This window comes from Abramis brama, assembly GCF_963993115.1.
Source record: "Abramis brama genome assembly, chromosome: 18".
NCBI classification, from domain to species: Eukaryota; Metazoa; Chordata; class Actinopteri; order Cypriniformes; family Leuciscidae; genus Abramis; species Abramis brama.
In genome coordinates this window covers 30,346,480-30,371,133 of record NC_139980.1, presented here as the reverse complement: position 1 = coordinate 30,371,133, position 24,654 = coordinate 30,346,480, and the positions used below count along the sequence as shown (strand labels likewise).

Here is a 24,654-nt window from a genome sequence, read left to right as displayed (position 1 = left end):
GAATACGTGTACCATTACACCACTAATATATATAAATTGTTTGATTCAGCTCACAAAACCAGAGAAAATGACTTGTTCACAAATCAGATGATTTAGTTGACTTAATGATCTGGCACACAGCACTTAAAGATTATTAGTGGGAAAAAAACTTATTTTGGACGGTTCCTCCTACAAAGTTATTGCATGACTTGAAGATGACATGAAAAATAGAAAACTGATAGAATTTTCAGGATCTTGCTAGTATATTTTACCCAAAAATTCCCTATTGTTATATATGTATGTGTGTATATATTTGTATTTGTTTTGACAGTGTTTTTGAGAATTAAAAGAGAATTCAATAAGAAAAGTCATTGAGAATAATGAAAATTAGAAGAAAAGAAATTACAGTCTCTATACAGAATATAATTTAATACTTTTTTCTTTTGACAATGAGGTGAAATATGACTTGGACATGACTCCATGAGACCTGGAATATGCTGACTTCAATATATTATCCTCTCACAAATACCCAGAAGCCCCAAGCATCATGTAGACCTGGCATGAACATGTAGAAGATTTGAAAAGGGACACAATGTTAAACAGGCATTTTGTTGCAGCCAGTTCACTCTGATTCAAGGACAAAGAGACAAAACTTTGTCAAAATCAATTGGCAAGCATTAGTTTGAGGACTCAGAATTTAAGAATAACTTAAAATCCTTGGATCAATTTTCTTTTCAGATTAAATTGTCAGCTGAGCCCAAAATCAGTAAATGCCATTAAGCCAGATAAAAGGAGAAGAAAAACACTACTAATGGCTTTTCTTTGACAACATCAAAGATAAAACTAAATCACTTGGGGGATAAGGCTAATTTAAGGATTCCTCTCCTCAAATTAGTATTTGTTGTTGGGAAAAACAGATGGAAGGTAGATGAAATGCTTAACAAACCTCTTATGAGCTGAAAGCTTGAGCTTGTGCTCACTCACCTCGTGTTCACGAGCAAGAAATATAACACAGGCAGACAGAAGCGCACCCATCTCATCCTGAGGTGTTTATTGCACCTAACAGCCACCTTCTCATCTCTGAAAGATGTAATCATTCTATGTGTTTCTTTCCCCTTGTGCTGTTATACTATACGGTTCTAGACAGAGACTGTGAGATAATCAGAGAGACATACGACATCTTGTGGCAAGATGAGGAAGAGCAGGACACAAATCAAGACGGAGAATTTCTAAACCAGTGAACTACTTTAAATGTGTATGACTAGAGAAATGTATTGAAAGTTTAGGGTAGGTAAAAAATACAGTAAAACTAAAATATTATGAAATATTATTACAATTTAAAATAACTGTGTTCTATTTATTAAGTAAAATGTATTTTATTCCTGTGATAAAGCTGAATTTTCAGCATCATTACTCATCAGTGTCACATGACCCATCAGAAATCATTCTAATATGCTGATTTGCTGCTAAACATTTTTTATTATTCTCAATGTTGAAAACTGTGACATTTTCTTTTCAGGATTCTTTGATAAATGAAAAGTTCAAAAGAACAACATTGAAATTTGAAATGAATGCAGAATAAAAGTATTAATTTCTCTTTTTTTAAAGTATACTGACCTCAAACTTTTGAACGGTACTCACTTGACAATGCACACTCAATCATTTCTAATAAACTGAACCCAGACTCAAACAATTAATCACAATATTGTGATTCGCATCGTGATCCAGATATCTATAATAACATCAAATCTGGGTTGATTCCTGAATAAAAGATTATCACTCAAAACACAAGCTAAAAATAAAACAGCCCATGACTGGTCCTTTCCTTTCTGTAGCAAGCTTATACTAGTCAAAATGTCCATCAGATCCACTATATCTGAGATAGTTGCTAATTAATGTCCCAAAGTGCATGTGGAAGCATCGCACGACTTATCTGCAATCTAATGAGTCCACGCTGGCAAAGCTGCAAGAACGAACTTGCTTATCGTGCCAGGGGTGGTAATGGCGGCTCACAGCAATTCACGCCATTACAGCTCAATCTAGCAACATGGCCGCATGATAGGTTTAAACAAGCCACTCCTCCACAAAAACCTTTTTGAGGCACAGCTAAAAGCCTTTCTGAAGCAGAGATGTGAGATGAATGTGATAAAACACGTTCCCAGCTGCTGCACAGATCCACCAGCGTGACTCGCCCCAGAGTAGGTGCCGATAGTACTTTCTGACCCTCATGGCTCCTGAGCATTCCCAGCATCCCTCTCCATCTGCCAAGCCGCCACAGTAGAGGACAAGCCTGGCTGGTGCTACCGAGGCAGTGAGGGAGTGCAACCAGAGGGCAATGCTCTGATGCTGGGAAAAGTTCTGCTCTGGGAGATCCTGCAGCGTTACGGTCGCAACACCTGCATAAATCCTGGCTGATTCACTCTTGTGCATATCAATAGCAGAGGAACTACAGGACAGCGGTGATTGGATGCGTTTGTACATTGTCTGAAAACACTATGAGATTATTCTCTTAGCCTGTTTTCGTCAAGCACAACACTGGTAAAAAAAAAAAAATATATATATATATATATATATATATATATATATATAGAAAAATTGGTGCTTGCTCATGCAAAAGTCGGCACTATGATGCTACAGAATCAGTAAGGCGACAGAGTTCCCACAGTTTCTGAGTTCTGACCAATGCATTTCGATTATTTTCAGGACTTTTTCAAACATTTCATAGACGGCACTCACAAAGAGTAGTTTCCAGTCTAAGAAATGATTTCTAACTGTGAAGCAGAACAAATTATGTAGACTACAGAAACTACAATTACTTTTCAAGGACTTTCTTTCCTGGAAAACAAACTTTTCAATGACCATGGGAACCATGTTGGTTGTAAACCATTGTTTACAAAGTCAAAAGATTTCTTTTTTTTTTTTTTTTTTTTGTAATTCTAAATCCATCACTTGAGAAAGTAATAGAACATTGATAAGAGAAAAAAAAACCTGAACAATAAGCTTTTGTGCCGTGTTTCTAGAACAGCGTTTCAGACAGATGCCAAATCTGTTAAATTAACTTATAAAAGCCATAGTGGAAACAAACAAGCTGCATTAAGGCAATAAAGTATCTACCATATTTGACATTGAAGCACAAAACATATTGGAGAGAGATTCGCTTTCATTCAGCCAGGTATGCAAATGTTTTTTGTAAGACTGATAAGATTGCAAATGGCACTCACAAAAATGAGTCATACCTGTAAGCAAATTCATTAGGAGTTTGATAAACAATGAGACAACAACAGAGGAATCTCAAACCATTCAATTAGGGGTGGATGGATTGACATTGTAAAATGAATTGTATAGCACACCAACTACATTTTATAATATAAATATTTTGCAGGAAATTCAGCTAAATAAATAAATAAATTGATGAATATTTGCATACATTAAAATTATCTTATTTTTTGGTTTGTATGAATCGAGTTCCATAAATAAATAAATAAATAAACAATTTAATTAATTTAATAATTAATTAATTAAATTCCCCTCACGATACTGTATTGGTCAAGAGTAAATTTTTAGTAAAATGTTTCTCATTAATTAAATAATATAAAATTTATTAATAAATATTCAAACTATTTTACATTTATTAAAGCGATCTTTTAGTTTCAAACAAGTTTTAAGAATAAATAAATATAAATAAAATTTCCCCTCACAACTGTATTGATCATCTCATGTCAAAAAACTTTTTTGATTTATTTAAATTGTTCACATTAATATTTTAAAGTATTCTAGCAAATTAGTCAGGCATGTGATTGGCTAAGGACAAAAAAGCAGGAAAATATACTGAGACCCCCAACCTTTCAAACTTTCACCGCGTCTAGAACTGGCGCGAGCTGCCAGACCCGTTTCTACGAGCCTGTGTGTTAAGCGGCCTTAAAAAAAAAGCAATGCTGTCTATATGGATGCGGCGTCGCGCACGCTACACAACAAATTACCAACAACTGATCGCGCGCGCGCTCTGTTTCTGACGCACTTCAAGCACTCGCTGGGCGGGGAAAGATTGCATCTCTCTGCCATCTGTAACCATGTTGACGTGCCGCTCGGTGTGGCCGCGATTCGCGGCGATTGTGGTTCCGTCCCGGGTTACCATGGTGACGGCTGTGAGATTACCATTTTAGTGTACCTCCTCCCCTTCAAATTTGATTTCATGTAAATAATTTTTTTTTAATTATAAATATCAAATTTATATTTACATATATTAAAATAATCGTATCTTTTGGTTTGTATCCATTAAGTTCCATAAAGAAATACATATACTGAGATGAAATAAGAACATTTAATACGTAAAGTATTATTTAAATGGTATGGCACAGCCTCAATCAGCTGACATTTCCATCCAGCTCTACGTTCAACAATCTATTATAACAACTGTTTTAAGTGACATGGGGGCTACAGGCACCTACAGACTTCTACCAGGGGCACAGTGACCCCTTATTCACCTTCTGATTGAGGTTAAAGACATCCAGCGGTTTAACGGCAGAGTACCCGTCGCACAATCACACCGTCCCTTGTGAAAACTCCTTTCACAGGCAGAGCTGTTAGCAGAAGTGTCGGACCACGCTAGGCTCGTTTCAGCACACCGAGCCAAAGTACAGCTTGTTCGATCACCTGGAAATAGTCTAGCCTAAGAGCTGCCACACAGAGAGCAGAGACCTTGACAATCGCTGCTGTTGGCTGTTGTGTTCTGCATGTACTCACTGCTGCAGTGCTTGTCCACTCCATCACACTGAGAACTGCTTAATCCCGCCTCCTCTCCCACAGGCTTCCTGGTTGCCACGGTGCTTGGAGTGATTGGCGGCTGCGGTGTGGTCTGAAAGTCTGGGAGAGCCAAAAAACACAAGTTACCACAGAGACCCGAACTGAACTGGAAAAATATCTGACAATATGCTTGCTAAGAAAGATGTAAAAACTAATCTGCATGTTTTCTTCTTCCTTGTAATTTATATACTGTGAAGAAGTGTTTACTGTGTTATAATTTTCTAGCGAGATTGCAAACAATGATATTTATTTGCGAAAAGCAATTTTTCGAACAGTCCTCTTAGAGACTTGTGAAAAATATTGGCTTACAGCAGAAAACAATATAAAAGCCCATTATTAAATTTGGCATTTTGCTGAATATTTATAGTATCCCACTATTTTTCCTTGACAGTATCAGTGTGTCTTTATACATAAAAATATATGGCTGCCTTCAGAGGAGATTTTAGAAAGATGGTCCGTCGCAAGGTGATCAAAATCATGTTCTAAGGAATCAAATTTCACCTGCCAAAAGCTAAAATGAAAAAAGGAGAAAAAAAGATCATATATACGTACATTGAAGGAGCCATTTAAGTGGGGATTCTAGAGACCACAAAATCAAAAAGACTTGGTAGTTGGCTTTATCACACTGTTGAGACCCCATTAAATCAGGTTTTGTGGCTTTTACACTGTCTGTTAGCTTTAAGGGTAATCTATTTGCTAGTACTCCTAATACATGACAAAACTACACTTAAGAAAATTATTTTAGTCTCAGGGAAAACGGAAAGATATTGATGACTCATCCTGCACTCACTCATCTTGCCCAATCAAATGCACACTAGATTGATAATGCCCTGCCTCCTAATACCGCCTACATCTAATTGGCAATAGTAGTAAATCATGTAAATAGCTTTAAAGAAAATGAAAGGTTTCTACCTTAATATATAAAAAAAAGACAAGCCTGATCCCAATTTCCTGTTTTTAAAGGAAATACATCAACATAGGAAAGAAAACTTCCCTTGTCAAGCCATTTCATGGTGGTCTTTAATTCAGATGCAGCCCAACTTAAAACCTGAACACCACAATACCGATACCCATAACTTCTCCACTGCACCATATAAAATATTCAACAGCACTTCTCTAGAGCAGGCCATTTTTTACCCCACCGTAATCGTTCAACACTGAACCGGTGCAAAATGAAAAGGAACCGAGGGGTGGCTCAGAGGGGGTCCGTGTGAGATTTTCGTTACAGCAGACACAAAATGAACGAATTACAGGAACCTGAGCTAAATCATTCTGAGAGAAACCCCCTGGTGATTAGAGGGTGGTGGGAGAGCTCGTCGCCAAAACTCTCGCAACAGCCTTTAATGTGACCTAAAGTAATCTTTTTTCCTGGAAAATGTAGCCTTTTTTCTTTAAAATGAACAGCGCAACATTATGTGCCTTTAAGGATTAAACCCCTAACACAAATGTTAGTGCTGATGGGTGTTAAACAAAGTACTGGCGTGCATGCTAAAATCTAGGGCTGAAACACAATTTGCATATTATTCTAAATGATACCCTGTAACCATCCTTAAGTCTCTTAAGGACTTGTATATTAATTATTCAAATACATGTATTAATTTGTTTATTTATTTGCATACATAAGCCATGTAGAAATAAATAATAAATATGTATTTACAGTATATACATACTTATAAACAAACAATACATACTATATTTATATACACATGTATTTATTTATTTATTTATTTATGTATTTATATACATACAAACTACCTAGAAAGGAAATAAAACTAAAACATTAAATTAAATAAATAAATAAACAAATGCATTAAATAAAAACAAAAACAAGAAAACATTTTCTACATGGCTTATTACAGACCTTATTACAGTGTAAACGTGCAGCTATAGGTGATGACAAACAAACTAGTCTACATCATCGCATTTATCCAAAACTTTGGTTACATATTTGGTGCTATAAACAGCACTACATGGAGAATAAGGAGAAAACTAAAAATAGTTTTCATTCTAAATCAGCCTCAACTGGTCTAAACCTGAAGCGTTAAAAACAGTAACTGCAAATGTTAACGTGTGCATGTGTTTTGGGCAAGAGGATTGATTTGTGATACAGTGCACTACGTGTGAACTGAAAGTCTAGCTCAAAGAAAGTGTTGCGTCACCTCTCTTCTTGCGGGACTCCTTGATCTCCTCGCACATGCGGTCAAATTCAGGGTCCAGTTCAGAGGCGATCATGGCGTGTGCAGTATCCTTCAGACTGCAGGCCCTGTGGCGGATGATTTTATCTGTATGCAAGCACAGTGGAAGACGGTAAGGCCACAGTCAATGAAAAATTCATTTGGGTGGATGAAGAAAGAGTAATGATCTTGAAGACTGACAGCAAGATTTCTGGGTTTTAAAACAGCACAATAAGTTGAATAAATAATCAAGACTACAAATACAACGACTGCAATTAGCTAATCGTGAAAAAAAAAAGACAATTACAACACAACAGAACACAAGCTCACCCATTATAATCAACAAGGTGTAGACACAGTTTAAATAAGCATAATTTATTCCAAATTTGAATAACAGTAAATTCCATGACTGCATTGTCAAGGGAACTAATTATTATAATTTTTTTACCCAGCAACCTGCTGGGTATGGACAAGCTATTAAGTAAAACTCAATGTCTATCCTTATATACGCCTGGAAATCAAAGTCTATTCTTATATTACTGCATTGCTGCAGTTATTTTCTAAATGAGTTGAACACCCATATACATTCCCAATGTCATATTGGGAAACGTTTAACTTTAAGCAAATGAAAACTGCAGTAACCACCAATAGGAGCAAAGACATTAACGAATATAATGCATATGAATGGTAAGATGGTGATATTAACGTTTCCATGTAAATATATAATTTTTTTTACATGGCTTATTACAGGCCTAAAATATAAGTCAAAATGTGCTATAGGTGGTGACAACGAACTAGCCTACATTACCGCATTCATCAAAAAAATTGGTTACATGCAGTATACAGTATATAGATTTTAATCAGGATAGCACCATATTTAAAGGGATAGTTCACCCAAAAAAAGAAAATGTTGTCATCCTTTACTCATGTTATTCCAAACCTGTCTGAGTTTCTTTCTTCAGCTGAACATAAAAGAAGATATTTTAAAGAATGTTGGTAACCATACAGTGTTTGGACCCCATTGACTTCCATAGTATTTTTTTCCTATAATGGAAGTCAATGGGTGCCATCAACTGTCTGGTTACCAACATTCTTTAAAATATGTTCAGCTGAAGAAAGAAACTCATATAGGTTTGGAACAACATCAGGGTCATCATGAACAACATTCATTTTTGGGCTGTGAGGGACAGAAGTACTGTGTGTTCAATGGATTGTCTAACAATGTACTGATTGTTAAGCCGACAAAACGTCGTTTTGAAAGTTGTGAGAAAATTCCATGATCTAGGACCTTTATACAGTGCTTGCCATTACACATCTATCCCTCACAGCCTCATTTGATTTGCGTTAAATTCAATTTGGCATCTAACCAAACTACGGTCTATACCAGGGATGGGCAACTTCGGTCCTGGAGGGCCACTGTCCTACAGAGTTTAGCTCCAACCCTGAAAAAAAATCACCTGCCTGTAATTTTCTAGTAATCCTGAGGACCTTGATTAGCTTGTTCAGGTGTGTTTGATTAGGGTTGAAGCTAAACTCTGTAGGACAGTGGCTCTCCAGGACCGAAGCTGCCCATCCCTGGTCTATACTGATACTGTTGCCGTGTTTCAAACGACTCATTCACTGTTCCCTAACAAAGTGAAAGTCACATAGTCTGCACCACCACATGGAATAAGGTGACAAAAACCAAACTAGATTTCTTCCGTTTTGAATCAACAAAGTGGTTTAAACTGTGAGCACCCGTTGCAGAAAAACATTTTCAGTTAACGCCCTTTGACATGCTGCAAAGCTATACCAGTCACTTTATTTTGGCCATCTGACTGAAATAAAATGGTTTTAATCACAGATATCACAACCATTTTAGTGTTCTACATTTTTTCCAGACACAAAGATTTAACAAAAATAAATAATAATAATAATAATAATAATAATAATAATAATAAAACGATCCCCTTTAAACAAAGATTAAACAAAGATTTTGGAAAAAACAAGAACAAGAAAAGAACCTCAGAGGCACATCAAATCAAAATAAAAAAAGATTGGTGCTGTAATCAGGAAACGGCTCTCTGTAATTGACTGAGATTCAGCCGAAAACCTCAAGCATCAGCTTTTTTTATTAGAAAATCTGAAAAATACTTCTGAGGCAGGAGCGCTCCACGGGCAGCCAATCAAAGCATCTCTGTTTACAAAAACACACTGGTGTGAGAACGGGGATTACTGTGTTTTCTCAAAGTTATCAGAGCAACCATTTGCATTCTGTCCTCTTTCCTCTCTCTCTCTCTATCGTTAAATCAAGCAGCTTTTAAACATGTAGGGAGGAAAAGTGTGTGTGTGAGAAAAGAGCACGCTACTGGGTAGTCCTCATTACTCCAGGACAGGCTGCAGGTCAGGATCTGGCAAAGGTTGCCTCTTAATTGGAAGATGGGCCTAATTAAGCCATCTAGAGCGAGTGAGAGGACACTCTTTACTCCAGTCAAGGATATAAAGGCAGGCTGAGAGGAAGAGAGTGTAAACACGTATTTTGACTTTCAAAGCATTGTTCAAAGATCTCAGACTGCTAGTGCCAAAATTGACAAATGAACAAATGGACCTGAGAGAAATTAAATCAGCAATGCTCAGTCAAGCTCCTAGAGATCTGCCTTCCCACCGAATTTAGGCTATGCTTGGAATAGAATACCAATTTACCAAAATACCGGTACAACAGATTAATGAAAAACATTTTAAACAGTAATAGAATACACTGTTGTCACATGACCTCATCGCACAGCGAGTGGTGCCTAGTCATCTTAAATGTAAAATTGGTTAATTAAAGATTTGAAACTATTTTTAACGTGACACACCATTTTAAAAACACATAGCTAACTGTTGTAGTGACAATGCTGTAAAACTGGATACATTTTCCAAAATGCGGCACAATGCAGCGCGAAGTGAGTTTGCAAAAAAAGCTAGTTTCAGTCCGACGCAGTTATCATTTGCACGTCCTGCGCAACGTTGTTTATGTAGCAAATGCATTTGCACCCATTTGTGCACCCATGGTCTGAAAACGAGGTGTGCTCTGGCGCATTGTTCATAAATAGCGAATCTGCCTTGGCGCGAGCGCAACTGGCATTTAAAGGGAATGTGAGATGAGACTCTGATTGGTTTAATGCAAGTAAATCCCAAAACACACCCATACCCATTAAGCGAATAGGGACAACCCTTTTAGACCATGCCGACCATTTTTCCCGTCATTAAACTAACAAAAGTGGATTCGGACACGCCCTAAGTGAACTTGCGCCCTGTGCTTTAGATGGCATGGTGCGCTTAGATCGTTAAAATAGGGCCCTATGTCTACATATATGTGTGTATAGATAAAAACACAAAGACATTTAAATATACATACACTTGCATTCACAATGTTTTACTACATTCTCAAAAATACATACTTCGACATCCCCAGCTAAATACATATTTTCAGTATGATCTATGTGAACTGGGATGCAGTCTTGAAAGTTTAAGCAGTTGGTCTAGAACAGGGCTGGAAGGAAATTCAGCAGGGAAGCTGATGTCCAGGGGCAGGATTTGGCAGCTCTGAATTAAATCATTTGAAGATGTGATTTTGAAACTTCAGCTGGGGTACAATTTCAAAGCGCACATTTTCTAGGAATCTGACTTTCAAACAACCATTGCAAGACTCTCTCTTTAATAAAGGGAGGTTTCCGTACTCTATTTGGATCTGCACAGATTTGATGTACAACAACAACAAAAAACAATAACAGTGAATGAACAGAAATAATACCTATATAGCGAAGGAACATATTTTAAGTGAAATGTTCATGCTTCACTTGTGAGAGTAATGCTTAACAAATGGAATTTTTGACAGCTCCTAAATCCCATATTCCCCTGCTCTAAATGGACCAGAAGCCTCTTTCAGTTTCCTTATTAATGTAGCTAATTGCGTTTTGTCTCGTTCCTTCAGTGGCTCCTCTGTGGGCGCTGCATTTAAACAAATGACCCACGTTCTCCCAGCAAATGGGCTACTATGATTTATTCATAGGCACCGGCTGCATTTAGCCAAAAACCTTCAATGGCTCACCAATTAATCCAGACATTTGGGAGTAAAGTTCTGACAAAGAAATCTTAAGTGTTGTGCAGAAGTAGCCAGCTAGCAGACTTCCAACAACATGAACAAAATTAAAGCATAATATACGGCCATCTTACCTCACTTTGCTCAAAAACAATGATGTGGAAATCACATGACAGTTTGGACAGGTTTTTAATATGAACATGTTGCTCTTTTTTTAAATAAAGCATGCCTTTCACATCAGAAGGGCTCCTTGCCACATTACATGAGTTTGCGAATGATGTTTGGAATGCTATATGGTCTGAATCAGTATTTCAGGTACTGTGTTTCCATGGCCTCAATTCATTCTGGTTTAGTTTATATTCACTGTACTATGTGCATATATCACACGTCTATTAACAACAATAAATATCTGACATGATTTTCTAAACTACAAAGTGTCCCAACTGACCGACCGTATGGCCAGAGAATAGCAAGAAGTCCATTAAAGCGATGAATGGGTTTTATGGAGACTGCTCATTATAGTGCCATTTTTACTCTGCGGAGAGATCCGTGGCAATGATTTACTGTGCCTTTTGAATGAAGAAGGGTCAATGGGTTAATTTCTAGCTGCATTTCCTGTCCTCAAATTGTCATATCTTTCAGTGAAGAACCAAGTCTGACTGATTAATCATTGATTTAATGTCCTCTACACTTCAAGTACGACAGTCGCTGCTGCTGCTGCTGCTTTTTTTCACTGTTTTCGAAGCTCTAAATGGGCTTTATGCCAGACGTCACATGAATAAACAGGGAAACAGGTCTCATCGCATCCGCTTGTTGGAAAAAGTGTTAACAGCAGTATAAACTTACGGCGACATCTATGGAATTTTAAGGTAATAGGCTAACCAAGCTAGTTATTTTTGGTGTTATTCAATTTTAATATCTGAATGTTACTGAGAAGAAAAATAATAAAAAATTTTAGAAATCAATCAGTATATGCAATGCACAAGTAATCGACTAGTTAAAACACTACTTGAATGTCAAAAAATTGATTTTCCTCAATGCATATACTGTATAATTATATACTGCATCATATTTTTATACTTGCCATTATTTGTATTACTTGAAAATTAAAATGCTGCATTTTGTTTATTTAGTCAAGTGCTCGAATACAATTCTCAAAATGTCTCAAAAAAGTTACTTTAAGATACAAGGTAAGATAACTTGACATAACCAACACATTCTGCTCAACTCTGCACCAACTCTCCTTAAAAATGAATGACTTTCTGTTGCTGCATATTGCTGGCAGTGTGAATGCCCTATAAGACTTGATGTTGTAATATTTATCCAGTTGCTCTATATTATATATTTACCTCCTGGGTCTTTGTCTGGATTGTACTCTAACGCGTTGCTACAAATGAGGTCAACGTCCACTAGAAAATCACTGGCGACGGTGTACTTGTGAGTGTCGATCTTCATCATGATGGCGGACAGGTCCATAGGCTGTGTGATAACCTCAAGGTAGTCTGACACCTAAAGAAAACAGAGACACTTTTTACATTATATACATTTTTATATATATATTTTTTGTAAAAACTCTATTATATATATATATATATATAAAAACTGGTCAATCGTTTGGGGTCAGTTAAATTTTCATTACTTTTTTTTATTAATTAATACCTATTCAGCAAGTACAAAATAAATTGATCAAAAGTGACAGTAAAGATATTTATTGTCACAAAAGTTTTATATTTAACATATATGTTGCTCTTTTGTAATTTCTATTCGTCAAAGGATTTTGAAAAAATTGGTTCACAGTTTCCTCAAATAATATAATAATAATAATTTTAATTAATTATTAATTTAATAATAAAATAATAATTTTACAAAACATAATTTGAACTGAAGATACATATGACCCAGACATTTTCTTGACAGGCTTTGCGAGCTTCACACTATAACAAACTTCGAAATTGTGTCTCACTCTGTATTCATAGACGCACATTCCTCCTCGTTTGCTTCTTATATTGATGAACTTTTTAATTGCCTCCTCAAATTTACTGATTCAGGTAACGATCCTGCCTGCAGCTGTCGTATAATGACAATCATTTGATTTGTTTGGTCTGGGGGTTGCTAATAAACCATAGGTGCTGCTAATTAGATGGTAATATTGAATGAACAGAGTACAGAGCCTACAGGCATTATTCATACAGTTGCTGACATGCAGTAACAGCCCACCTCCTCGATGTCCACAGGCTTGCTGAAGATCTGGAAGCGCTTGTCAGTGGCGAGCCGCTTTGTGACGTCCCTGAGAAAGAGGCGGAGCTCGCGCAAGGTGTTCTCCTCCTGCTCCTCCAGTCGCCGCTGCTCCTCTGGCGAGAGCTGTCGAGGGCCGGGGTCGTCAGCGAGGGTCAGCACCTCCAGAGAGCACACTGGAAACACAAAGACAGACACAATCCCTCAGTACAACGTAACAACAGATAGAAATCATGAGGAATCTGACAGGTCTGATTCAAAATAATGATTCAAAATGTTTTTTGCACTTCTAAGGGAGTAAGTAAAGAATCTTTATGACTGATTCATGACCAAAAACATCTTTATGACTTGTTTTGCAGAATACAGAAGTATATTGCGCAAAACCCGTATTAAGTACTAGGGGTGTGCACAAGAAATCGACTAGTTGAAGAAAGTCTGAATCTAGCATACTAGAACCTTTTAACAATATTCATAACATATTTTATCCCCAATAAGAGGAACCATTTCAACAACAGTAAAAGATACAGATAAGTAAAGATAAAGTAAAAATTATAATTATTATAATTTAAAATGTGTTTTCTGTTTTAATGTATTTTAAAATGTAATTTCATCGGGTGATGGTAAAGCTGAATTTTCAGCCATTAGTCCAGTCTTCAGTGTCACATGATTCTTAGGAAATAATTCCTATATGCTGATTTTGCTGCTCAAGAAACATTTATTTTTATTATAAATATTGAAAACAGTTTCTTTATACATTTCTGGATATTTTTTCAGTCACTTTTGAACAGTAATCTATTATATTTTATTATATGGTAGATGCAATATACCACTCCATCTCCAGTGGTGCAACAAACATTATCAGAATACCCATTCTCTTAGCAATGGCATTATGAAAATCGTGTTTTTCCAAGTGTTTTGTTCAGAAATGGAATCCGTTTTTAACACCAGATGAAATGCCGAGCAAATGGCCTTAAACGACTCAAAGAGTCAGATGACACTGAAACTGTGCCAGATCAGCTAGAGGAATTATAAACACCCAGCATTATATGGATGAAGTGGAGAAACGCTTCCCACCACAGCGTGGGCTGCAAAGTGTATTATTGATTTCTGAAGAGCTCCAACAAACAACCTGACAGCTGCAGTAATTCAGGGCTGCATCTGTACAACAAACCAAAAACAGACTGCCAGAAATGGCCAAACACACCAAGCAAAGAGTGCTAATGTGGCAATGCCTTGTAAAATATTGCAGACAGGAAAAAAAATAAAAAAAATCTTCTCGCCAAACAGGCCTGAGGACCTAATCCAAAGATCTGGGCAGAGTGCCTGGCGATTATTGAGCCACCAGCCTCAGCAATTTGCTTTGTGGCACCAGCTAGCAAGCAGTCATGCTAACTGTGAGTGTAATTATAGCTAATGGTTATGGCCCGGCGTTTAATAGAGCTCCTTTCTCCAACCACAGATGCTATGCTGCCAAAGGAATTAGAGTTTTTGTTTTATTCAGAGACGCCCGTGGTCGACCCATGGGAGGACCCCTGCTCTGCATCAATGGGTCATGATGCTTGCATTTCCACTTGAAAGCCATTCCCTGCTATAATGGCTCCAACTGTGAGGGAGCCGATGAGAATGTCAATCGAACACAAGGAGAAGATATTCAGAAGTGATCATGAGGAGCACCCAGGATGCCCAATTTATGCAGCAACAGCAGTAGCAATTCTGAAGTAATTGCAATGAGAAAAGTAACAGCACTAGTAGTTATCACCCAAAAATGAATTTACTCGCAGTCATGTCGTTCCAAACCTGTATGACTTTCTTCTGTGGAGCATAATAATAATAATAATAATAATAATAATAATAATAATAATAATAATACGTTTAATTTATATAGCGCCTTTCCCAAGCTCAAGGACGCTTCACAATAACAGTAAATAACAAACAATCAGTTCACACATAAATGGACAATAGACATTTGCCCAGTCCAAGAAAATGAAAATGAGCGATTGCAGTTGCATATCGCATTACATTTGGAATAAAAACAAAAACAGAAACAAAAAACAAAAAAACAACACTATTTACAGACAGCATGGAAGGTGGGCAGTTGAAGTAGAGATGCAAAAGACTAATGGTACCCAAGTTAACATTATGCCTGTAATACAGAGTTATGAAAAATGTTTAAGAAAAACATGCCATGACTGATAATACTGTTTAAACAAATGGGATTTGAGTTTAGACTTAAATTCATGCAGAGTGGTTGTTGTCCTAAGAGCCAGGGGAAGAGAGTTCCATAGCTTAGGGGCTATAACGGAAAAAGACCTGCCACCCATAGATGATAGACGAAATCTCGGCTCACAGAGGAGTTCACAGCCAGAAGATCGGAGAGTTCGAGGGGGAATATAAGGAGAAAGTAAGTCAGAGAGATAGGAAGGAGCAAGACCATTAAGTGACTTAAAGGAAAGCAGAAGAATTTTGTAAGTAATACGGGATAACACGGGCAAGCCAGTGGAGTTTGAACAGAATTGGAGTGATATGAGCAGATTGTTTAGTGTAAGTTAGTAATCTTGCGGCAGAGTTTTGAATATATTGCAAACGCGAGATAGAGTGTGCTGGTAGTCCAGAAAAAAGAATATTACAGTAGTCGAGGCGAGATGTGATGAACGCATGTACCAGCGATTCAGTGTCTTTTGGGCTGACATACAGATGGTGCCCAACCAGAATGCCTATTACCGCCGCGCCAGCCGCCGCGGCGAAATCACCGCGGCGAAAATAAACCAGCCGCATTTCAAAGTCGTTCCCGAAATGACCGCCAGGTGGCGCAAAGGGACATTGTGCAAATCAGCAGCAATTGCCGTATTTTAAAATGTAAGTGGGTTGAATATAAAACCCTAAGCCTAATAGGCATATTTTTCATATATATAAATAGGCCTATAAGGCTACAACAGAATATAACCAAAGATAGAATCAATTTTAGAACTGAAAAAATAGAATCAAAAGTTAAAAATAGAGACGATATTAGGAGCAATGACACTGAATATTTTTACTATTCTATTGAGGAATTAGATAAATGAAGAGCTCTCGTGAGCGATACAATCGGATAGTAATTTATAGTGATTTCAAAAGCAGTCCTTAAAAAAAAAAATATGGAGTAGTGTGGCATAATACGCGGAACGCGTTTTAGTTAAGATCCTGGTTTCAATGCCCTTAATCTATATAGGCTAGGCTACTGCTTTAAAAAAAAATGTCACAACGCGTTTTGAGATAGTTTTGAATTAAACATTGAAGTTTAAAATGTAGTGTTTTGGCACACCAGGCCGAGTGGCGTTACACATTGTTCAAAAATCAGGTTTTATTCTGGCATGTTGAATTGGCGTTAGATTTTTTTATTTAGATTTATTAGATTTAGATTTTAGATTTCGTTAGATTTTTTTTTTCTCATAACAGCTAAAATAACTTAATATATGCCTTGTCTTGATATGACCTACTTAATATAGGCATATAATAGCCTATATAATAAATTAGCAAAACTTGGCCACTAAATATTTAATTTTCAATTATTTTAATTATCACAATTAAAGTTTTAATTTTATTAAATTGAACAAGCGCAACCATCAGCATTTAATCAAATATTCTAAATGTATTATTATGTATTATAATGTATTATTAATAATAATGTTATTTCAACATAATATTTCGTTTTTTCGACATAATATGTGTGCGTGCAACAGGCAAGATGTGTATTTGTAAATCCGGTGATGCGTGCATTGATTTTTATCAATAAACTAGTGTTTTCTGACAGTGTCAACTGCAAAGATGAAGTTGACGATCGCCATATTTGTAGTGAACGCACCTAGAGAGAAATGCACATAAAGACATAATCAGAGAGTAGCCTTTTTATTTTCGTTTTGAATTATTTCGTTTGAAGACATTTCAAGCTTTGTGTATTTGATGTATTTCTCATGTCTGTGTGAGGCATACGCTGAGTTTCGTTAAGTTAGGAGGATGAGATGCGCTCCAGCTGACATGCAATGCAAGTGCATGGCGCCTCCATGATTAGTGTCTGTTATATTTGCTTCTCTTACTTATTAAATACAGGCAATTGGTTGATGAAAAATTTATTAAAATTAAGATACAATTTATAGAAAACGAAATTCACTTTAAAGAAAGGTTTTCTACTAAACAAAACTTAATGAAGTGGTCAAAATCATGTCTGACCCACTCCATATCCATCTCTCGATATAATGCATCCTATCTTACTCGTGCTGTTCACTTTTCATATTCAACATAGATGGAAAAAAATAACATTATAATATTTTAACAAATATGATACTTAATGAGATTATTTAATGGCTACAACAGTATAGTAGGCCTAGACTCTATTTGTACAAATTGCTGCACATTAATTTATTTAAATGAAACCTTGTAACGAATTCACACTGTATAGGGTAGACTGTGTACAGTTGAGACACCTTATGTCTCACGCTATGCATTGTTCTAAAGCCAGGTTTTATTCTGGCATGTTGATAGTGTTCGACAAACGCGGCGGCGCGTTCATTTGAATGAAGAGTGCTTCTCGCTCTTGTGAGCGAACACACACTGGAATGTTAGGCCATGTCGCAACGAGTGAATCGTGGCCGAGTGGTTGAACTTACGTTACGATCATTTAGATGACACGGGTTCGAATCCCGAACTAACTTGGACTACTGATATTTTTATATTAGCCTATTAATGCATTTTATAGTCTATTGTTGATGCAGAGAGATTTGTCTAGTTCTAAAACATAGTTTTTTGCTTATAGCCTATTTACAAAATAAAATCACCATCCATTTTACACTAAGGAACAAATATTATACAATGACTTTACTTCTGTAGCCTATAAAAATTCCAATCGTAATTTCAAAAGCAGTTCTGTTAAAATATATGTATGACGTTTAAACGACAAACAATAAAATCAGAACCAGTATTTGCGTTCATGGTTCCAGTGGCAGTAATGCATCTGCGGCTTTTCAAAATGTCACAAAGCCTTTTGAGATTGTTTTTAATGAAATATTTAAGTTTATAATGAAGTGTTTTGGCACACCACGACGAGTGGCAAACTCTTTGTTTTGTTTTGCAAACTCAGCTAGCCTGTGGGGGGTTTGGAGAAGGCAATAGTTGCTTTATCGTGGGGGTGCAGGACAGAGGTGTTAATGTTCCGTCTTTCATATGGAGAGTGTCGGAGCCAGCCTGATGAGCAGGCAAAGGCAAAGTTCTTTTAAGGATTAATCTCAAAATCTCCAAAAGTCCATAGTCTATGTACAGTAGGCCCTATATCTTATTAAATTATATATTGTAGTTTTATTGATTGTATTTAAAGGTTTTCCACACACAATTTCAATTTAGCAGATACAGAGCTCTTTAATTCGCGACCCACCTCGTTTTATTGTAAGGTGAATTCAGCAAGGCATGTTGTATCTTTGAAGGAACAAAAGCTATTTGTTACAGTTTTTTCTTTCGTGATTTGTGTGGATGACACACAGCGACATATACAGTATTATCAGCTGTATGGTGTATTTTTTTACGCTGAAATGCTTAATTTCGAGAAAGACCCGCCGCGCGCAGTGAGGGAGACCAAACTTACTAAAAAAAATATCCAGCGCGAGAGAGGCAAAGAAAAACGCCTGTTCTTAATTTATGTTGCTTTGAACTTTTTTCGTTTTGTACCGTTTTAATTTTTTAATTTAGCTGCAATTTCTTTGACAATAGAAATTTAAAATGTTGCAAGAATAAGATTGTGTTTCTTATTTTGCATCACAAAGGGAATAAACTCTATCGATGCAACCCTGTTTAAATAAATAAACTGTTCCGACACTTTATTCATACCTTGAAATGTGCGATGGGTTTTCAAACTTAATTAATTTTCTTTTTCTTTTACATTTTCACTGTTTATTTTTTAATTGAAAGTAATACTGTATTGAAAGTATTTTTCTGATTTGTTCGATCTGTTTTGAAAAATGTCTTCCGTTGCTATGGCCGGGTATCACTGTCAGTCATCTCAATCTCGTGAATGATTCACACAGACACAAAAAAAATAATTTAGCAGATTAAAGAGTGCTTCATCATCTTAATTTTCTGGTGCAATCGGCTGACAGTCTTCCTTCATCAGATGTGTCGTCTTTGCAGCGGCTCAACTGGAATGTAGCAAATTTATGTTGTAAATTGATAATTAAACAAGATGATTGACTTTAATAAACAGATGCATATTTAAGCATCAAGAATGGAAAAACATAAACACTGTCGGCTACACTGAGATTCGATCTCAGATCGTTTGAAGCTCCGAGAGGCTATTGTTAATGCATTGACCACAGAGCTATCGTCTTTTTCGTGTTTTTTAACATTGGCAATTTACTGTCTCGAAATTATGTGTCGAAAAAATGATAAAAAAAAGTGTTTTTACAAGACCTTGTGCTGTTTATTTATTTATTATTATTATTATTATTATTATGCAGATGTTAATTCAGCCATTCTGTTGGATAAAAATTGTCCCTAATGTAAAATGGAAATGAATGGTAATTTTATTTTATAAATATAAAATATTTAATATAGGCTATAGGAGAAAAAAACAATATGGTGTAGCAATATTTTAGAACTACCAAATCTCTCTGCATTAATAATAAAAAAGTAGCCCATGTTTGTTCGGGATTTGAACCCGTGTCATCTGAATTATTGAAACGTAAGTTATAGCCTACCACTCGGCCACGAATTTGTTTTGTTTTAGTTTGTTTGAAATGTATTTTTACATATTTTGCTTTCGTTAATGTTAACCAATTCTGTTGTAGCATAATAGGCCTATATTTTTTCCCTAAAAGTTTGTTTTATTCTCTGCTTTGTTTGTTTATATTTTTACATATTCAATCAGTCTCATTTTTGTTCAAATAATGAAAAACGTTTTTTTTTTTTTTTTTACAAGATCTTGCGTCATGTTTTTTTTTTTTTTTTTTTTTTTTAAATAAACATATAGGAAACTTACCTTTTAAAATGCTGCAGTTGCTGCTGTTTTGCCCTGTCACTTGCGCCACCCGGTATAGCCTAGTCATTTCGCGAACGACTTTGAAATTCGACTGGTTTATTTTTGCTGCGGCAGTAATAGGCATTGTGGTTGATTATTTATTAAAGAATTCAATTGATAATCATAACAACATGTAAGCCTATTTAATTCTGAATATAACAAAGAATGCTTAAACCGACTAACATCGGTTAGTAACTGCAAGTCCTGAAAATGTTTTAATTTTACGGTAAATTATTTTAATTTATTTCACTGTTATGTTTCAGTTAATAAATCTACAAACACATTAAAATAACACGAAGTAAATGACAAGTAACCTATTGACATAGCCTTTCTAAATTATAGAAAAACTGGGCACACAATGTTAACGTGTGTCTACTTTGTTTAAATTTAATGAATTTGAATTCGTTTAACCACACTATTTATCTTGAATTTATCTGTGACCTCAGCTCAGATTACTGCCGCGGCAGATTACGTCATAAAGAGAATAAACTGACACTTTTCAAAGTCTGTGATTACAGCGCCACTCAGCGGTAAAAGGCAGCAAATACACATCCCAATTTTGCCGCCGCGGGAACGGCGGCGGTAAAAGTCTCATTCTGGTTGGGCACCATCTGTAGGGCCGGAGTTTGGCAATACGGCGGAGTTGAAAAAATGAAGCTTTACAGAGTTGACTAATATAAGCGTCGAAGGTCAGTGAAGGGTCAAGAGTGATACCCAAGTTTCTGACAGTGGCAGATGGAATAATTGATGTAGCTTCAAGGTCAAGTCTGGGAGTATTAGTTATATTTTTTGTTAGAGATGGTGGACCAGTAATTAAGATTTCTGTTTTAGTCAGATTCAAAATTGCAGTTGAGCCAGGTCTTTAATTCATTAATACATGATGATAGTGATGTAGTCTGGTGAATAGAGTCTGGGCGGCAAGCAGTATATATCTGGTAGGGGTGTGAACCGACACTGGTCTCACGGTTCGGTTCGATTACGATTATCATGTCATCGATTCAGTTCAATTCGATATCACAATGCATCGCGATGCACCGCATCCTCAATTTTAAATTTTTCTTCAAAAGTGATGTGTGCCTGCGTGTGTGCTCGCCTGTTCAAACAGTGACATTCCAGTTTAAGTTTCAAGGGAGTTAAGCTCGTTTATGCCATTAAGAAAAGGAAAATCTCTCAAATAAATTTTGTTTTAAAGAAATGTTCATTTAAAAGCAGCGCTCATTAATCAGTGTATTATGTTACCATTAAAGATGCGCGCATCAACCGTTGCCGAATCCGCTGTTGAAGGTGACGATCATCCATTTATAATCACGCATAACAACACAGAATAATTGTAATTTGACCATCGGGTGCGGATACTTAAAATCAGAGAAAATTATTGGGGCGGGTGGATGATTTATTTTTGGCTACGGATTCGGCGTTGGAGCTCATCCGTGCATCTCTAAAGCAGTCAGACTCTGCCAGGCGTTAACAGCTCGGGGTGAAAACGGCTAACGTGGTTTATCAAGTTAGTGGTATTACCTCCTGCATATTCTATTTGTGCGTGACATGAGCGCACACAGCGCGTGTCTTCTGCAGGTCGTGCTTACCAGGTTGTTCATAAAAGCCGAAATGTGCCCAGATGTAGGCTTTAAAAGTAGTTGGAGCATTTACCGATACCGAACCGATACCGAATCGTCCTCGTCTGCATCGCGATACATCGTAAAAACGATACATTTTGACACCCCTAATATCTGGATATCGCCGGCATAACAGTGGTATTGAAAACCATGGCGGCGAATAATTTGTCCAAGAGGCAAAATGTAGATAATAGGCCGAGAACTGATCCCTGTGGAACACCTTGTTTGAGAGTGACAGTGGGAGATTTATAATTGTGCTTGGTGATATAGTATTATATAATTATATACATAACAGAAGATATTTTTGAAAAGTCTATTTCTGTCCAGACAAATCAGTGTTATTATAGCAATATTTAATATTAACACTTCACCATTGACGGAATTTTCCAGCAATCCATGTTTTCACTGTTATACGGTAGGGGGCGCCATTATGCATCTTCTGAAAGAGCACAGAATCTCCAGATCCAAGAATAAGCAAAGAAGCAGTAGAAGCGATACAAGCAGTGCTTATGCATACATTAGCTAATGCGATCGCAAGCTTTGGTTGTGTTAATGAACTCGATCTACTTTTTATATGTTTTGATCATCGTTCTGAATCCGATCTGCATGTACTTTTTGACAAAAATACGATTTTCTCAGGTTTTTGTTCAAAATGTTGCTTTTTTGTCAAACTTACCCACATTCAAGTGGTAGTGTCCAAGAGGCTCTATTCTTTCTTTTGATATTCAGATATTCTGGGGGCCATGAATATTTTGTGAAAATTATCAAAAAAGCTGGTACTGGCTGGCAACTTTTTTTTAAACCACTGGCGAGGAAGCCACTGACCACTAGCTTTTTTTTATTTCAAATCTAAATTTTAATAATTTTGTTTTGTGCTTTTGTTTTTATTTTCATAGTTTGCTTGCTTTTTATAATTTAAGTCTTAATTGTTCATGGTGCTTGACAGATATAATTGCTGCAAGTTGGTAAAGCAGTTTTAAAAAGGTTAAAAAAGGGGGAGTTAACATCAACCTAAGTGTAGATAAATCTATACTTCTGGATTAACCATGGTAAACACTTACCTGTTTTTTTACTGCGGGGAGGAGCCTTGGCCGCCTGCACCAGAATGAGGTCTGAAAAAAAATTCCTACGTACTTCTTCTCCCGGCATGGTTAAACAAACCACCTCCCCATATGAACGGCTGAAGATGCATTTTAGCTGTAAAAAAAGAAAAAAAGAAGAAAAAAAAGGCATTTTAAAAAATACATTTAAACAACAATTAGAAATTTAAACAACAAAAATTACCCAATACCTTTGTTTAAATATTGAGTTTTTCAGCTTCCAAAATAAAATTCCCAATGATAAATATATAATGAAACTAATATTTCACTTCCAGCCTTGGCTCATGAATTCAACATGTATACAAACAAAACATCTGCCGTGAAAATCATGGAAGGAATCACTCTCAACCTACTCTTCAAATGCTTCCAACAAGCAGGGATCAGATCTCTGGGACTCCAGAAAAAAGTATCTCTCATTTAAAACCTGTGTTGAACCCTGTCGGTTTGGTTTTCCCACAGCATTCTTTGTTCTGATGCGTAGCATTGTGTTTTTTTTTTTTTTCTCCCTGTTTTCCCCCCGAAAGCACAGTGCATGACAGGCTCTGACTCTCGAAAATATTTCTCCCGGCATGAAGCATTGTTCTGCTCAGTTTGAAGTTAGCAAAGAAAGTTTGTTGGTAAACATACAGTATTTATAGGGTGAAATCCAAAGCAGGAAGAAAATCAAACCAACATGATGTGTGAAGAACACGTCTGTGATGAGTGAGTTGGACGCCCGCTGAAAAAGTGTATCTTCCGAATTAAAATTAAGTGGCTTGAGTGTTCAAACGTTCAAAAATTCAAGTACATGTTGGCATAAGCAATTATTATTAAATACGCACACTGAGATTAGGGCTTAAAACAACATTTTTTGTTTTTGTTTGTTTTTTTGCATAATTTAAGGCTAGTTAACAATTAGATTGGGGTTACAACTTGATTCTTAAACAGGCAATTATTTTCTCTAATTTTTGGGGTAGTTAGTGATCAGCGTTAGACAGAATGTAGCTCCAGGAACAACAAAACATGGTGATCTAGTAACAAGTCCTACTTGACAAAATCATGGCCACTGTCAGATGGCCAATTAGAAGAGCAGGATAACAAAAGGCTTTAATGAAGAGTGATTTGACGAAACATAATGAAAGGTTGGAGAAGAAATGTGATGCACCCATCCTTCCCGACAGCCGAAGACTCATGCATGAAGTTAAAAAACCTGAAAATAATGATCAGTGTCTGGTGCACATGGTCTCAGGTGTCACTGAAGATTGTTTTAATGAGCAGTTTCACATTGCTATATTCAACTCTAATTTCACATGGTAAAGTGTGCCGTGCCAGTCCAATTACTGCAGTCTGGGAGAATTTTGTACTGAATCAGCAGTTAAAACTTCACAAGAAGTTCATGCAAGTTTCTGCAGCAATCAGGACAAATGAATCCAGGTAAAGGCTAAAGACTTCTAAATATCTGAAAGCTCTATCTGAAAGAGTTATTTTAAAAAGTCCCCAGGGCTCCCCAAATATTACAACAAGGTGACGGCACTAGGAGTGAAGTTCTCCATAATGAGGATCCGTGGAGCACTTAAGTTCAATATCCAATCATGAGCGGGTGTTGAAGATCCAAACAACCCCTCATCAACTGCATTATTCTCCTTTTGGCAGATTTGTTTGCACT

General features: G+C 36.5%; 1 protein-coding gene across 4 annotated transcripts in view; it reads right to left on the bottom strand.

Annotated features, from left to right (window-relative positions):
- Nucleotides 1–24,654, bottom strand: part of atad2b (ATPase family AAA domain containing 2B) — a 99,792-nt gene that overhangs the window by 46,134 nt on the left and 29,004 nt on the right. For all 4 annotated transcript variants that reach the window (XM_084091253.1, XM_084091252.1, XM_084091255.1 and 1 more), the window contains exons 20-24: nt 22,971–23,106; nt 13,237–13,430; nt 12,369–12,528; nt 6,942–7,064; nt 4,723–4,842 (exon numbers count right to left, since the gene is read on the bottom strand). In XM_084091253.1, coding sequence (XP_083947379.1) covers nt 4,723–4,842; nt 6,942–7,064; nt 12,369–12,528; nt 13,237–13,430; nt 22,971–23,106 — 733 coding nt within the window. The remainder of the gene's footprint in view (nt 1–4,722; nt 4,843–6,941; nt 7,065–12,368; nt 12,529–13,236; nt 13,431–22,970; nt 23,107–24,654) is intronic.